The 15782-nt window shown below is 63.4% G+C and overlaps 1 protein-coding gene across 1 annotated transcript in view; it reads right to left on the bottom strand.

The window, feature by feature from the left end:
• IQSEC1 (IQ motif and Sec7 domain ArfGEF 1) overlaps positions 1-15782 on the bottom strand; it is a 281388-nt gene that overhangs the window by 6267 nt on the left and 259339 nt on the right. The window contains 9 exon segments of the mRNA XM_032458746.1: positions 1042-1218; positions 1934-2095; positions 4043-4142; positions 5143-5268; positions 6403-6432; positions 6836-6975; positions 10601-10767; positions 12078-12200; positions 13873-14034. Coding sequence (XP_032314637.1) covers positions 1042-1218; positions 1934-2095; positions 4043-4142; positions 5143-5268; positions 6403-6432; positions 6836-6975; positions 10601-10767; positions 12078-12200; positions 13873-14034 — 1187 coding nt within the window.

Below are 15782 nucleotides of genomic sequence, written 5' to 3'. Positions count from 1 at the left end.
AGCGAGCCCCTGGAGAGGAGGGGGCCGACCTCGGCCTGTGAGGGCTTTCCCCAGCAAACCGGGGGGTCTTGCCAGGCTCTGGGGCTGGGACACCTGGGGCCTCGGGGCAGGAGCCTAGGGAGTAGACCGGGAGTCTACGGTGCCAGTGCCCACGTGCCCAGCTCTCTCCACTCCACCGCAGCCCCTGAGCCTCCTCCCTGGAGAAGCTGCCTGCCTAGACAACCTAGTGGGAAGCTAAGGGGCTGCCGGGGTGCACCCCTCACCCCACGGCTCTGTGATGGCACCAGCAGGCAAAGCAGGCTGGCACAGCGCTCACCTCCCTCCCTTCCCCTGCCCCAGCAGAAGCTCCCTTGACGCTCCAGGCACTCCAGGCTCACCCCTGCCCCACCCCCACCCTGGAAATTTGGGCAGCTCCAGGGGTGCTGCTTGCTTGAGGGTTAAGAGGCTGGCAGCAAATGAAACACACAGAAACAAAGAAACAACAACAAAAATCACAGTTTCAGCCAGGGCTTTCCCGACACCCCTAGCCAGGGTGGCTGCGGTCTCTGCATTGGACTGAGGCCCTGCATTTCCCAGAACAGAGACCTCCGCGGGGGAAAAAAAGGCCAGAGACAGCAGGAGAGGGAGTCTCCACACACAGTTTCAAGGGTTCACTCCATTTCATTCATCAGCATAAACACAGGGACGGGGCGGCACAGAATACACGGGACACGTCCGTCAGCGGGGCTGGCGTGCTCTGGGCGGGAGCGATTGTCAGAAAGCAAATAAAAGAATGAGTAATAAACAAGCAAGGAGAAGAGCGCTAACTGCCGGCTGGCCGCCTTTGACAAGCAGTCCTGTTTCCTTTCGCCTTTGAGGGGCGCCCTCTCTGCGTGGTTAGATGCTGCTGTGATTTGGGGAGGGTGAGTCACCCAAGGGAGCTCCGTTTGAGCTCCACCACTGCCCCTACACCCGTCACACAATGCCAGCCCCGACAGCCACGCGCCCAGGCTGGGCCCCGCGTGCACGGGGCAGGGAGGTGGGCATGGGCCCAGCTCTTACCTGCTTCTGAGAGGTCCCGCAGGGAGCTGCTGAGCGCGCTGCGCTTGAGGCCCTCGCCGCTGGCGTAGCTGTCGTCCAGGCAGGCCCGGCTCAGAGTCCCACTGCCCGGCTCCTTCTTGAGGCTGGAGCACTGGGACATGCTGGGCCGCACCACGCCCTTCTGTTTCTCCAGCTCCGCTGAAACACAGGTGGGCAAGGGCCCGGTGAGTGGAGTGGCACCCAGGGCAGTCCGGGGAGGGCGCAGGACTGGGAGCCCCACCAGGAGGGGAATGCAGAGGACTAGGGGACAAGCCGCTGTCCCCAAAGGGCAGGAGTGATGGCCCTCTTCAACCAAAGTGGCTGAAAAGAGACCCCAGAGAGGAGGCTGGAGGGGCCAGAGTGCCCGGGGTCTATGGAAAGTCAGCTACTTTCCAGGCCTGGGGGTTGATGGGGAGGAGATAGATTTGCCCAGGTCTGGAGAGGAGCAAGGGTTAACCCAGCCTGGCCGTGGATAGAGGCCAGAGGTGGGGACGCCCCTGTGCCTCTAGGGTGGAAGGCTTGGAGCCAGGAGGAGGGCTACACTCGGTTTTAACAGAAGTCACGGGACAGCCTCAGCTTCGACCCCAACAGTTGGTTGGGTGCAGAAGACAAATACCAATCGCGCTCGAGGGCAAAGGGCTCAGCTCCAGGACTCTGGGGCCTTGCCCCAGGGGGTGACCAGGGGACCGGGGCTCTCCCCAGGGCATGCGATGTGGCCTGGGCGGGTGGGCTGCCTGGTCATGTGGCCGTGGGAAGGCCAGAAGAGGCCAGGGGCATCTCAGGTCTGCGGGCTTACGGAGGCACCACAGCGATGCCAAGTCCAGCGGGTCCCGCGGGATGTGGGCCCCGGCTCCCCTCCAGGCCTTGCACTCACTCTCTATCCTGTGCTTCTCCATCTCCTGCACCTCCGCGATGGACTCCCGCAGGTCATCCGTGAATTTCTTCCGGTCTTGGGGGTTGGGAGCATTAAAGTTTATTAGCACTTTGATGTCTGCTCCTGGGACCGCAGACGTGAGCCGGATGCCGTTGGGGTAATCTGCAAAAGAGGAGGAGACCGTGGGCCTCAGTGTGGCTCTGCTACTGCCCTCTGGCCAGCAAAGAACCAGCATGTCTGAATTTGGTACAGGTGGGATGGGCACTCCGATGCCGGGCTCCCAGGGCCATGTCTGTCCAGGGAGGAGAGGCTGCCCAGCGCAGGCCGGAGAGGCCACCAGACAATCTCCGGCTCCCGATCGGGGTCCGCGTGGCCCATGTTGTGGGGGCAGATCTGTCCGATATGAGGCGAAGCCAGGCCCTCATTCTTCCCCATGTGAAGGGCCTGGAGCCCAGACCGTTAACTTCAAGGTCACTGGTCACTCTGCCCGGGGCTTGAGACTGGCCAGGTGCTGAGCCTGGGAGTGGACGGAGGTGTGTCCTGCACGGATGGGCAGCCTTATGCAGTCACCTCGGACTGTCCTGTCCTCTCAAACACCTAGAGTGTTCCCTAAACTCGGGAAGGGGGCCAGGTGAGACTGAGCAGCTGGAGAACCGGGGGCGGGTATGTGGCCTGCTACCGTCTGCCAGCGGGAACGCAGGCCTAGCTATGCCAAACCTGATTTTAATGAGAAACCGAGAATACATAAATTTCATGTGACGATTTACGTATCAGCTCAACAAATTAACAAGAAAAAGCTCAAACCAAATATAACGTAACTGAGCTGGGACCAACCCACGGGCTGCCACTTACGCCAGTGTGACCCCAGGTGTGAAGGCATGTCCTATGGGAAGGTCAGGGTTGGCTCTGAGGGCATCTGCATCCAGGGCCGGGGGCTGAGCCCTGGGAATCATAAGGTGATCCAGGCGCAGCCTCTGCCCAAGAGTTCGGTCTGGTCGGCCCACCAAGAGGGGCCTGCTGGTCAGGACGGGGCGCGGGGCACCAGCTTCCCTGGTGCTGCCTGGTAGAACCCAAGGCAACGTAGGCCTTCCGGCCTGGGGCGGGACAATGGTGGGGTCAGCATCCTGGGCTCCTCCCAGGCGCGTGGGAAAGGAGGGGCTCGCAGGAGCTGGTCCATTTAGCGGAGAAGGGGTAGAGCCCCAGATCCAAGTCCCCGGGTCCCGTGTTTCTGGCAGGCCCAACCGTGGGTCCCTGGCACTTTTCACCCTCAGAGGGCAGGCGGATGGGGCAGGACTGTGGGACCTGTGGCTGGACACGCCCTGACACTCCATCGTGGCGGCCTCCTCCTTGGGCCCCCGGGACACCCCCCCCAGGACTGGCTCAGCCTGCAGCTCGGGGACCTCCAACAGGGAGGGGGCAAAGAGGGAGAGAGAAAAAGGCAGGGGCGTGCGGGGTGAGAAGGAGCAAGACCAAAGGGACTGTCAGCGGCGTGTCCTGGGGGCAGCCAGCGCCCCTCTGGGCCCCCCAGGCTCCCCGACCCACTCACACCCCAAGGCCTGACCCAGCACCTCCGCCGTGCAGGGCTGTTCCAGCACTTGATGTGTGCGGACGCATCTAATTGCGAGGCGGGCGCACCCATCGCCCCAGGTGGACCAAGGGCACAGGGCCCGGGAAGGTCAAACAGCCAGGCCTCACGCTCTAAGGCCAGAGCGGACGGCCCCAGGGCTCCCCTCCCACCACTCCCTTGAGCTCTGCAGTCGCTCTTGGCATTATTCTCATCGGATTCTTTGACCACATTTGCATATCACCTATGCCATTTATTTGATGTTTTCCTATCAACATTTTATTTAAATAAACTCACTCTGCCCTAAATGAAAAAAGCCTTAACGCCTGCAAGAACACCAGCGAAAGTGAGCTCGGCATGACGGTCCTCCTGGTCACTGCTGGCCTGCAGCCTGCCCTCAAGTGGCAAAGCGGGAGTGCGCGCATCCGAGGCACCACCTGGGACCCATTCCTGATGCCACCAGGAGGATGGGGGGGCGTCCTCCCCACGCGGCTCCAGGCCACCCCACCCCGCCCCGCCCCGTGGCGGCCCCAGGACACACTCACACTGGTTCTCGAAGAGCAGGACCTGCATGCCACACAGGGAGAAGGACTGTCGGAAGCTGTACGTCACCGAGTTTTTCTTCTTCTGGAAGATTTTGGTGACCTGGGGGCGGCCAGACACATACACTGAGCCACAGGGTCCGCGCTGCCCGCTAGCAGCCCCGGCGCTCAGGACTGTCAGTGGACCCGTCGGGGTCCGCGTTCTCCTGGGAGAGCCCTCCTGCAGCCCAGAGGCCAGGAGCCTGTCTGCAGGGGACGTGGACACTGGCTTCTGCTCCTGTGAGTCCTGAGGCCGTCCTGGCTGGCAGCAAAGCCCTCCACTCAGCAGTGGTGGCAGGCACGGCCCCACGCACGGCCCGAAGGCACCGTGAAACTTCTGAGGGGTGACTTCACACAGGAGGAAACTAAGGCGACTTGCTCAAGGTCAGGGACTCTTACATAAGGACTTGAGCCCACGTGTCTGGATTCCAACCTCAGGAATCCAAGAAGAGCAGCTGGTCCTCGAGCAGATGGAGACAGAGGACAGGGGTCTTGGGTAAGAAAGCCCACCATATGCGGAGGCGAGGGGCAGGCCCCCTGCTCTCTGCAGGAACATCTCTACTCCCGTGGGCTCACTCCCACGCCACCTGGTTTTGGGCACGAGCTCCTCAACTTCCCTTTGGGGAACCCTTCTCTGCCACGTTCAGTCCATGAGTCCTGGGGCTGAGACCCAGGCCAGCCAACAAGGCAGCACCCCCACCCCTGCCTCCCCGGCCCCCGAGACGGGCTCAGGAGGGGGCAGCAACGAGACTGCTGCTCAGACTCAGGAAGCGCCCCACGCCGCCACCCCACCAGCAGCCGGGGGCGGGACTAGGCTGGAGCGGCTGAGGTCGGCTTTCCTTCCTTGGAAGGGACCTGCCCAAGACACACAAGGAGCTCGGCCGACACTGCCTGAGTTCTGGGGGCGGCGGGGGCCGAGCTCCCACACCCCTCTGGGCTCCTGCACGAGCCAGCAGAGCTGATTCTGTGGGCAGCAGTGTGAGGCAGGTTCTGCTCCTGGGTAACTCCCACCCCCGTGCGTGTCCCGGGTCACACAGCCGGGCCTGCCCACGGGAACCACGTACCACCAGGAGGTCGTTGAACAGGAAGATTTCTCGCTGGTGCAGCCCGAGCTTCTGGGGCTTATTTGGGTCTGGAACCTCGAAGAGCCGGCAGTAGCAGACCAGGCGCCGGTGCGGCAGAGAGAGCACCTGTGCAGGGGGCACGGCCATGTCAGCCACGCGTGTTCTGCCCATGGTGATGTCCCCCCTCTGTCCTCCCTCGGGGGCCTCCCAGAGGTCCAGGGCAGGCACCCCTGCTTCCAGGGACACTGCCTTCTGACTCCTGTCAGAACACCGTGCTCACAGAGGACACCCCCACACCCCCAGCAACACGTGTCAACACGCGGCTTCAGGGTCCACAGAGCACCAGTCAGTGCCGATGCCCGTGGGCCCCACAAACACTGGGGGTCTGCTCCAGATGGGACCCAGGGCCGGAGGTGATGTCACGTGCAGTAGCACAGGCAGGGAGCTGCAGGGCCCAGGATCCTGGCCCCCCAGGCCCCCCGGTCCTCCCTCCTAAAGGGCGGCCGCGGCCCGACGTCCCGGGGAGCTGGTGCCATTCCCAAGCCCTCTGCACACGTGCCCACCTGGCAGAAGCCCGGCTGCTCTTGAGGCCCGAGTGGGTCAACTCTGAGGGGCACCTGGGGGGAGGTGCCCGAGCTCAGGGAACTGCAGATGAGGGAGGGGACACAGGCCCAGCATTGTCTGCAGCAAGTGTGACGGGGAGAGGACAGGGCAGGGGGCGTGGGGCTGAGGAGGTGGCCGAGGGCAGCACCGGGGGTCTCGGTCCCTCTGCAGGGGGAGATGGGAAGGGCTGTCAGAGGGTTTGTGAAGCTGAACTGGCTGCCCAGCGACAGGTAAAGGCCACACTAGGGCCGGCGGGGCTGCGTGTGCGTGTGTTGGGACATGTGGGCGCACAGCCCCCAGGCACTGGGCATGTTACGGAATTGGGAGGCCAGCAGAGGCAGAGCGTAGCCTGGGCGGGGAAGGTCATCTGCATGGTTTAGGGGCCTGGGGACAACCTGGGGGTCTCTGCGCTCCGCTGGGCCCAGATGAGAGGGGAGGAGACCGCTGCTTTCGCAGCCCTCCCCACGTGGCTGCTGTCTCAGGCCTGCAGAGGTCTGAGGCGGGGGTAACTGTGAAAACCAGCTTTCTTCTCCCTCCAGAAATTAACTCCTGCAGCCAGAGCAGGAGGTCTGGGAGCCCAAGGTTGCGACGAGCAAAGGAAGGACGGGCTGGCCCCGGGGCGGGGGTCAGCTGAGTGTGGCGGCGGCGGGTACTCACACAGCCCAGCCCGTGATGCAGGGATCCGATCTGGGGGGAAACCACAAGACAAGAAAAGACTTTAACGCCCCGAAGGTGCATCGGGCCCAGCGGAGCCCGTGGGGCACACCCCTCCCGCAGCCCCTCCTGAGCCCCCACGGTGCTGCAGGGAACTGGCGAGTGGGGAGCCCCAGCAGGCTCCAGGGAACCACCGCACAGTCCCGGCCACCGCTGGCTTATTAAGAGCCTTGGGTTCTCAGATGGGCCCCAGAGGGAATGGCTGTCACTCCCAAATACTAGGAGCCATTTAAGAAGCCCCAAACCTGGCACAATTCACCAACACTGCCTGGAAGGGACCAGGGTCCAGAGGCGTCAGGGCCACTGGCCGAAGCAGAACCAGCAGGGCAGCCCAGGGGCACGGGGTCACAGGTGAGGGGCCCGGGGCCCCACCTACCGGCTTCTTCCCCACGATGAGCTTCTCCACCTTCTGCACCTGCGACACGTGGTCCTCGTTGGTCCTCAGCTCCCGCTTCCGGATGCGCTCATAGATCCCCACCAGCGTCTCCCGCGGGATGTCCTCACCGTCGTCCACGCCTGGCAGGGACAGCGGCGGGGCTCAGCCAACACTCCAGGTTCCAGGCCAAACCCGACAGCCGTCCCCCCACCAGTCCGCAGCAGAGCCAAAGGCCTTCCAGACCCACAGGTGCAGAACCCATGCCCCAGGGACTAGGCCCGCACAGCCCTGGGACCAGCGTTGGGGGCGGGGGGCCAGCCACGCTCAGAGGGCTTTACAAACACTGCCTCGCTTGGTCCTGACTGTCGCCCCGTGGGGCGGGCACACGATCCCTGTCCCACGGAGGGGCAAGCCGAGGCCTGGGGAAGGGCTAGGGTGCAGGGAGGCCGTGGAGACGGGGTTTGTGAGTTCAGGCTGCAATGGGCCGGGGCCACGTCCTCACTTCACCCCTTATCAGTCTCTCTGAGCTGGGAGTCCTCCCCTCCATCATACAGGCCACCAAGAGCATGGCAGCTTCACAGGGAATGGGGGTGGCTTGTGGGGCACCCCCCAAAAGCAAGCACTCAGTGCATCTGAGTAGCCGCTGCCCCAGGTCCCTGGGCTCGAACCTGGGCTGCTGTGACGGGAAGCTCGTGCTCTTTCCGCTACACGGCCTGAAACTGCTGTCAGAGACACACAGCCCTGCTCACGAGAGCGATGTGAACCTCCACCCTCAGACTGCAGACCACCGGTGTGGGGCAGCAGGACACGTCGGGCCCCCTGGTGGGCCACTTGGCACTCATGTCACGGTCGTAAATTCTAACACCTTCCGTCCACTGAGTGTACCTGGGGGATCTGTCCCATGGGATTTGATAGTCGCTGCAGCCTTGTTTCCAAAGAGCAGAACACTGGGATGAGCCCATTTACCACTCACAGGGGACTGCTGACCCGTCCTCACACGGGGACTCCCAGCCCAGGGGTTACCGTGCCCCCGCAGGAGCGAGTACGGCAGGCCACAGCGAGCACTGTGGATTAGGGATTACTGTGCCCCTGCAGGAACGGGCATGGAAGGCCACAGCGAGCTGACGCGGATTAAATGGAAAAGTGAGACACCAAGCAGAAGAGGGAGAAACCGATCGTGCACACCCACACGGCTCCAGCGGGGGGCGCTCGGGGGCAAGGCAGGGACTCGGAGCCGAGGATCTCCGGGGGAGACGGCAGGGGTGGAGGGGTCCTGCTACGGACCTTTCATACTGAAGTTTTTTTTAAGTTATTTTTTAGAGCGGTTTTAAGTTCATAGCAAAATTAAGGGGAAAGCACGGAGTTCCCATGGACCCCTCCCCCACTCTCAGCATCCCCCATCAGTGGTCCGCTCGCTACAGAATCGACGCTGACCATCAGAAGCCCAGAGTCCACAGTTCACACGAGGGTTCGCTCTGGTGTTATCTACCCTACGGATTTGGACAAATGTCCGCTGACATGTGTCTACCACTGTAATACCACAAAGAGTACTCTCACCGCCCTAAAAACCCTCTGGGTGTCTCCTTTCCGCCCAGCCCCCAGCCCCCAGCCCCCGGTCTCCCCGCCGTCCCAGCACCGCTGCCTCCCGCAGGGCTTGGTACAGTTGGGGTCCTGCAGTGTTGCAGGCTTTCCCTGCGGCTCCTGTCGCTTAGCAATGTTCGCTTAAGTTCCCTCCGTGTCTTTTCACGGCTTGGGAGCTCACTTCTTTCAACACTGAATAACATTCCATAGTCTGGATGGACCACAGTTTATTCGTTCATCTACTGAAGGACGTCTTGGTGGCTTCCAAGTTTTGGCAATTATGAATGAAGCTGCTTATAAACACATTAGGTTCTGTCTGGATCTAAGTTTTCAACTCATTTGGGTAAATACCAAGGAGGGTGATTACTGGGAGGATGGAACTTTCTGGTTTCTGAACTACGGGAAGATAACACCCATTCAAAATGTATATTTAAAAAGGTTAAAGGCAAGTATCAATAGAAGCAAGATACTGCGTGTCTGGCCTCCACGCTGGGGAGGGCCCCTCCCCCAGCTACCCCTGAACTCCCAGAGGGCCGCCTGCTGCCAGACCCACTGGGCAACTGAGCGATTCCACAGAAAGTGTGTGTCCAGTGTAGGGGGAAGCTTTCCTTGAAACAAAACAAGCTGGATGTGTGCTCAGCATAGAGTGCCAACCCTGCTTTGGGAGACCGGAGTCCTGCCTCCTCTGACACTCACTTGCTGTGTGGCCTCAGGCAAGTCCCTTCCCGCTCCGAACCCTGGTTACCCCTTCTGAAGCTCAAGAAAGATGCGGCAGAAAACCCTGGAGTCCTGGGCTTGGAAAGAGGTGACTAGTGGGAACAGTCCTGGCTCACTCTCCTGGTTTTTGGGTGCTCAGACCCTGACCTGGGAACTGGGATGACTGGGATGACTGGGATGGTGGGCGCAAGAATGCACACAACCACAAAGCCACTGACACGGGCGGCTGACTGGCAGGCTTCTGTCCCAGCAGCCCTGTCTTCCCTGAGCCCGTCCTCTGGGCTCACTTCTGTTACTTCTCACACAGGGGGTCCCAGATTACACGGGTGAGGTGCTAAAGCCAGAGGGAAAAACAGTCCCCGACACTCCCCAGGGTCTCCAGCAGCACGCAGTGCAGGGCCAGCTCCCGGCAGGCTCAGCCCAGCCAGGAGACCTCCCAGACTGTCAGCACCTGCTCACCGCTCTACTCGCCTGCCTGGATCTACCCAGGCCCCGGACTCCCTGGCTTCCCAGGACCACAGCTAAGACCCGGCCTTCCCGGGGCCCCCTCTGAGCATCCGCGCCCGCCGGGGTGGCGCCCACCAGCAGAGGGCGCGCCAGCACCGACCCTCTGCCCAGGAGAGGGGCAGGCAGGGCAGCAGGGCAGCAGGGCAGGGAGAGGACGAGGTAAGAGATCTAAACGGCTCAAAAGGCCCAGGAAGCTGGGTTTGATTCAGACCAGCTTCTTTCCCTTTTATAAAGTCACAGTACCCCTTCTAAAGGGGCCCGGGCCCCTGACAGCTGGCGTTCCCCAAGGGGAGGGGCAGTGCCCCCCACGCCTGCTTCCAGGAGTCCAGGGACTCTAGGGACCTGCAGACCTGCCATTCCCTCTTCAATTCCTCTCCCTGCCTGGTGACACCAGGGGGAGCCAGGCTCTCGGTGCCCGCCCCCTTGCACCTGCCCGACAAGGGCCCACCTGCCGAGGGGGAGGGGCAGCCCGCCCCGGGGCAACGGCTCTGCTGCATCCACAGTGGAGCTGTCTTCTCTCCGGACTTGTCGCAAATGCCGCCCACACGTGGCAAATGCTACTAGCTTCCCCTTTTTGGTTGCGACGTGAGGCCAAGTTGGTTTCAAAAGGAACATTGAGTGTAGGGGTGTGGGGGGACGCAGTGAGGGCGGTGGGGACGGGGACGGGGCTGTGCTGGCCCCCTGCTCGGAGGCCTTGGGTGCCCAGGACCCGGCCCGCAGCCTGTGCTCCCTCGGCCCCCACGACCGGCCTGGGTCGATGAGTCTAGCCCGGCCCTGGCTGTGCTGAGCCGTGTTCTCAGGCCTCTGCCCTTCGACACCTGGGCCAGTCAAACCCTCTGGCCCTTCGAGACGAGACGACACATCACCTCCTCCCGAGGCGCAGGTGCACCTGACGGCACCCGGCGTCCCTCCCGGCGCCAGCCGCCCCGTGCGCGGCGCGAGGCGCGGGCCCGGGCTCACCTCGGAGGTTCTTGACGAAGTCGTCCAGCTTCATCTTGCGCTCGGGCTTGACGCTGGGGCTGTACATGTCGGTGTTGAGCAGGATGACGGCGAAGGCCAAGATGAAGATGGTGTCCGGGTTCCGGAACTGCCGCACCACGCCGGGGTTGCAGATGCAGTAGCGCTGGCTGGGGGCGCAGGGACGGGCCGCTTCAGCCGGGGCGGGAGGCCAGCCCGCCCCCCACCCCGGGGCGCGGCCGCTGCACCTGCGGCTGGTCACTGCCCGCAGCCGAGCTTTTGCATCTGGGAACCCCGATGACACTCGTCCGGCAGAGCTGGCCTGACCGTCCACTCACCCCTTCCTGCGTGAGTTAAGACGCACCCACCCATCCCTCGGATGTGACAAGTTCTGGCCAGTGGGATGTGGGCACCCTCAAGGTTGTGCCCCCAGGCTCTCCGCCCGCCTGGAATGGGGATGTGACGGTGGGTGTTGGACCTGCCCCCAACCCCTGGGACCGAGAGATGACAGGAGTCCAGGTCTCCTCCACGTCAGCTCAGAGGGAGCCCATCTCGTGTGTTTCAGTCTCGGCTCCTGCAGGGTCTTTGCTGGAGCAGCTTAACTAACAGCCTGACTGAAATGCTCCTCACGGCATCATCCATTCACTGTCCTCGCTACCACGACTGTGCCCCCGACCCACCCTGAGGCCCCTCTGGCGACCCTTTGGGGTGCGGCAGGGATGGAGAAGAGGAACCTTCTTCTGGTGGGGCACCAGGACCGAGGCCTGTATCCCACAGGCAGCAGCCGTTGGAGCTCAGACCATGTGGGCTTCAATTCCTTCTTCCTTGTGAAGTGCCACCCCCTCCAGGAAGCCTTCCTCCCAGGGCCTGGGGCTTCTCCTTCCACAACCTTGTCCCTCCATGGCCCCAGCACTCTGGCTGAGCCCAGAGGGCTGGGCCTCCCACAGCCGGCATGGACCACGGAGCCCTCTATGGCCAGTGTGCACACAGCCCGGGCACGGAAGACTGCAGGGCAGCCCACCTCAACCACGGGCTCTCTGGGGTGCCAGGCACTGGGCTAAACGTGCCCACACATCCTAAGTGCTTTAATCCTTTGACCCTCCACCAGGGTAGATGCTTTCGTCATCCCCTCTCTACAGATGAGGACATGAGGCACAGAGAGGTTAAGTAACCAGCGCAAGGTCACACAGCTGGTAAGTGGCGTGGGTGTCAGACCAGGCCCTCATTGAGGGAGCCTCTGCCCCTGTGAGTAAGCAGATGAATGACGACACAGATGGACTCGTGAACCAACCAGGACACGGAGGACGTGGAGGAAGACGAGGACTTCTAGTCTCGGCGCTAGAGCTAAGCAGCACAATGCCTGGCACCCCAGCTGAATTCACTGCCACCTGACCCTGAAGGGGGATCAGCCCTGGAGACACTGCTTTTGTGTGGGGACCCTTCTTCTGCCCAACACCTGCCCCACCTGTGCAGCCCTTACCTGAAGGCCTCGATTAGCCGCTCCACCTTCTGGGCCTCCCCCTGGACCCGGATGTGCGCCTGGAACTTCCGGAGGGCTTCATCCAGCTCCATGGCAGAGAAATCCATCTCGTCCACTACGCAGCTGAAACGAGAGACAAAGGCCCTCAGTGTTCCCTGTCGGCCTCCTGCCGGAGAGGTGAGGACAGCCCGCAGAGGGTGGACGGAGCACTTGGGGTCACCGCAGGGAGGATGGAGAGTGAGGGCGGCAGGAGTCAGCTCCGGAAGTGTGCCCTGGGCCCGCCCCCCCATCAGGGCTCTCCTGGGCCTCCCTGCGGGGCACCCAGAAGGGCTGTGCCGTCCTCACCTGCCAGAAGGAGGGTCACTCGTCACAGCCCCACCCCGGCACAGTCTGCTTCTGCCTCTGGCCATGACCCCCGAGCAGAGAGGGTGGGCCTGCACCAGGGACCCTCACAGCCCACTCTGGTGCCCACGGCATCTGTTGGTAATGAAGCCATGACTACCCTCCGTGGGGCTGCAGAGACCTCGGTCGTGGGCCCCCCCCCCCCTACTGGGGCGACAGGCACTGGCAATCCCACCCGCTCTGAGCACGCATGCTGCCATCGAGGGAAAGGTGGGGGCAGGGACCCCGAGGGACGATTTGCTGACCTGCATCCGAGCAGGACGCCTGGGTGGGGGGGTCTCGCTACTTCCTGAGGCCGCTGCTATTTTCTGACCCAAGGAAAACAATGCTCGGATTTCCTACCGGCCAGGAGCAGGCTGGAGGGGGCATGGGGGAGCGCAGGGGCAGCTGCAGGGGACGGGGCTGGACCGTTTGGTCCTGGGCCCCACTCACTAAAGAGCAAGTCCTTGAACCACTCCTCCCAGGTTTCAAAGGGGAGGGGGCACTAACCACACGCACAGCGAGGGGCTGGAACAGAAATGCTGGGCAGGGAGAAGGCGGCCCAGGCGGCCCAGATGCCATCTGCTGGGAGCCAGCCACACCAGCCACATGCCAGGCCCAGAGGCTCGCTGCCTCTCCTGTGTCTGTGCGTGACCGAATGGACACGTGTGTGTGTGTGTGTGTGTGTGTGTGTCTGGGGGCACCCAGGCCAGCCCCCCGGAGCTGGGTCTGCTCACTTGTGAAGCAGAGGCCACAACACCCACCTGCTTCCTCCCAGGGGGCCCAGAGGTGGCGCATGCCCGCCCCCGGCTGCCTCCTTCACCCAGGGCCACTGTTGCTGGTTAGACTTTACCCTGCTCTGCTCCTGTTCCTGGCCTGCCGGCTTGGGTCACCCATCCCGCATGCGATCGCCTGGGGCAGAAACGACCTTGCGGTGGGCCTGGAGCTGCTCCCCTAGGTCCCAGGAAGGAGGACAGGACACCTGCTTGAGCCAGCCTACTGCCGGCCTTGGCTCGCCACCTGAGGGTGTGCTGTGGATCCCTGACGCCCCCCTCGTGGGCGAGGTGAAGACATGACCCGTATGTGCCTGCCCTGTGGGCACGGGGTCCAAACGTCTCGTGGAGGATTGGGGGACGTAGGGTGTACGTGGGAAGCACTTCCCAACACTGTCAGCAGTGCCCAGGGCACTGGAAAAGCGCTTTTCCGCAGGGTTCCAAGTAGCGGAGAGCCTGGCTGCCAGCCTGGCTGGATCCTCATCCCCTCCTCCTGTCGAGCTCTGGTGGCTCCCCTCCTGTTGCCCCTGCCACTGTCAGGACAGTCACAGCCAGGCCAGGGGAGGGGCTCGGGTGAGAGGGCGAGTGTGGGGGACAGAGCCCACGTGTGCGCGTCCACGCTGCCCCCTGCCCGGACTCACTCCAGCACGTCCCGGTTGAACTGCTTCTGCCGGTTGCCCAGGAACTCCCCGATCATCTGCCGACTCAGGCCCTTGCGCTGCAGCAGGAAGTGGGCCACCCCCACCGGCGTGTCGGGCACGAAGCCACGCTCCACGAGGTACTGGATGCCCTTCTCGGGCTTCCTGGGGGGATGAGAGACAGGCTCAGCCGGGCACCATTGCCACCCCCTCCTCCGCGGCACCCTGCCCGCCCCACCCTGAGCTCGCAACGTGGGGGAACTGGACCCACCCGGTGCATGGCGGTGGGTGCGGAGTGGGGCCCTCCCGAAGCCCTGCACCACCCCAGTGCCTGCGTGCACACAACAGCCTTACCCGGCCTAGCTCCTCGGCCCCTGTGTGCTGGAGCCCCGCCGGGCACACACAGGCCCACCTGCCCAAGACGAACCCCACCTGCCACCTGTCGAGCACGTGCTCCGTGCTGCCACCATCTGAGGACCCCACAAGCCAACCCACTCGCTTCCCACACCGCTCCTTGGGGTTGGCATGCTTGTCACCTGTGCTGTTCAGGAGCCTGACAGCTGTGTGACCTCGCTGGGTCCTGAGCGCCCTTGTTGGTTGGACTTACTGGGCAAACGCGGTCCGGCGCCTAACACGGTGTTCAATGCTCACAGTAAGCGTCAGAAAGGGTTAGGGTTAACCTCAACTGACAGCAGAGGAAACGGGGGCTGAGCCCGCCCAGCGGGGCGAGTGTGTCACCTGCACCGGGAGCCGTGGGCCAGGAGGGCCCGGGGGCTGTGGGGGCGGGAGCCCCCTCGGGGCAGGGCAGTGAGCCAGCAGGCCCCTTCCTCCCTCCGAGCCTTGGGCCTTGTTGCTTGGTGCCAGCTCGGCTGTCCCTCCAAGGAGGCACCAGTGGTCAAGATGCAGCGTAGTGGGAGGTGCCGCCAGTCCCCATGCACGTCTGACACTTGGAGGGCGGTGCCCTCTGACAAACCCGGAGCCTCTGACGCACGAGGGGCTGCGGAGCCCTGGGGCTGCGCCTGGCACTTGTGCAGGGGCCAGATAGCAGGGTCGCCTCCAACTGGGGGCTGAGTCCTACTCCTTACCCCAGAGGCTAGAGGCCAGTGTGCTGCCATCCCCCGGGGGCACGGAGGTGAGGGCCAGGGACTGCCTCGCGCCATCAACCGTGCAGCTCCTGGCTGAAGGCGGGTCTGACAGATGGCACATTCTACGTGCAGGCAAACCTCCGGCTGCAAGGCGACCCAGGTGGCCGCACACGCCAACCTGGCCCTCAGGAGCTTGGCTGGGAGTGGCCGCTGGCCAGCTGGGTCCAGGCACAAAGTGGTGATTGAGTGGCCCTGCTCCCCGACGTCCCCATTCCTCCCCAACTCTGGGGTCTCCAAGGAGGGGCCAGCCCACCACCAGGGCTCCACCCTCTTGGCTGCTGCTGCTGATGCAGCGACCAGGGGTTGGGCTTCCTCGTCCCCAGTTCCACGCCAGCCCCCAATGGTCCCCTCCACGCCTGCCTTTGCCCACCTCTACCCCAACGCCAGCCTGCAGATGTGATTTCTTCGGCCACACAACGTTAACAGGAAAGAATTCCAGTTAGCTGCCAACATTTAGCAACTGTGAGCGCACACAGGACCTGGAAGACGACTTCCAGCTTCTCTCGAGAGACGGTCTGGCACCCCGGGCCTGCGTTCCCACGTGGGAATGACTGGGATGGCCGGGCTGGGCCTCCCCAACTTGGGCGCCCTTGGCACCCACCCGCCTGGGCCCGCCTGGCCCCTCAAGGCCCTAACATGATGTCCTGGTCCAGCCCTGCCTCCTCCTGCTGCCCCGGGGGTGCCGGCTCTCCCCTCTCTGCCCCAGCTGCTCCCTCCTGAGCTCACATGCCGACGTCACGCGGCATCACAGGTTCCAGGTACACCCCG

The sequence above is a fragment of the Camelus ferus genome, chromosome 17, assembly GCF_009834535.1.
Source record: "Camelus ferus isolate YT-003-E chromosome 17, BCGSAC_Cfer_1.0, whole genome shotgun sequence".
NCBI classification, from domain to species: domain Eukaryota; kingdom Metazoa; phylum Chordata; class Mammalia; order Artiodactyla; family Camelidae; genus Camelus; species Camelus ferus.
This window is presented reverse-complemented; position numbering and strand designations above follow the sequence as displayed.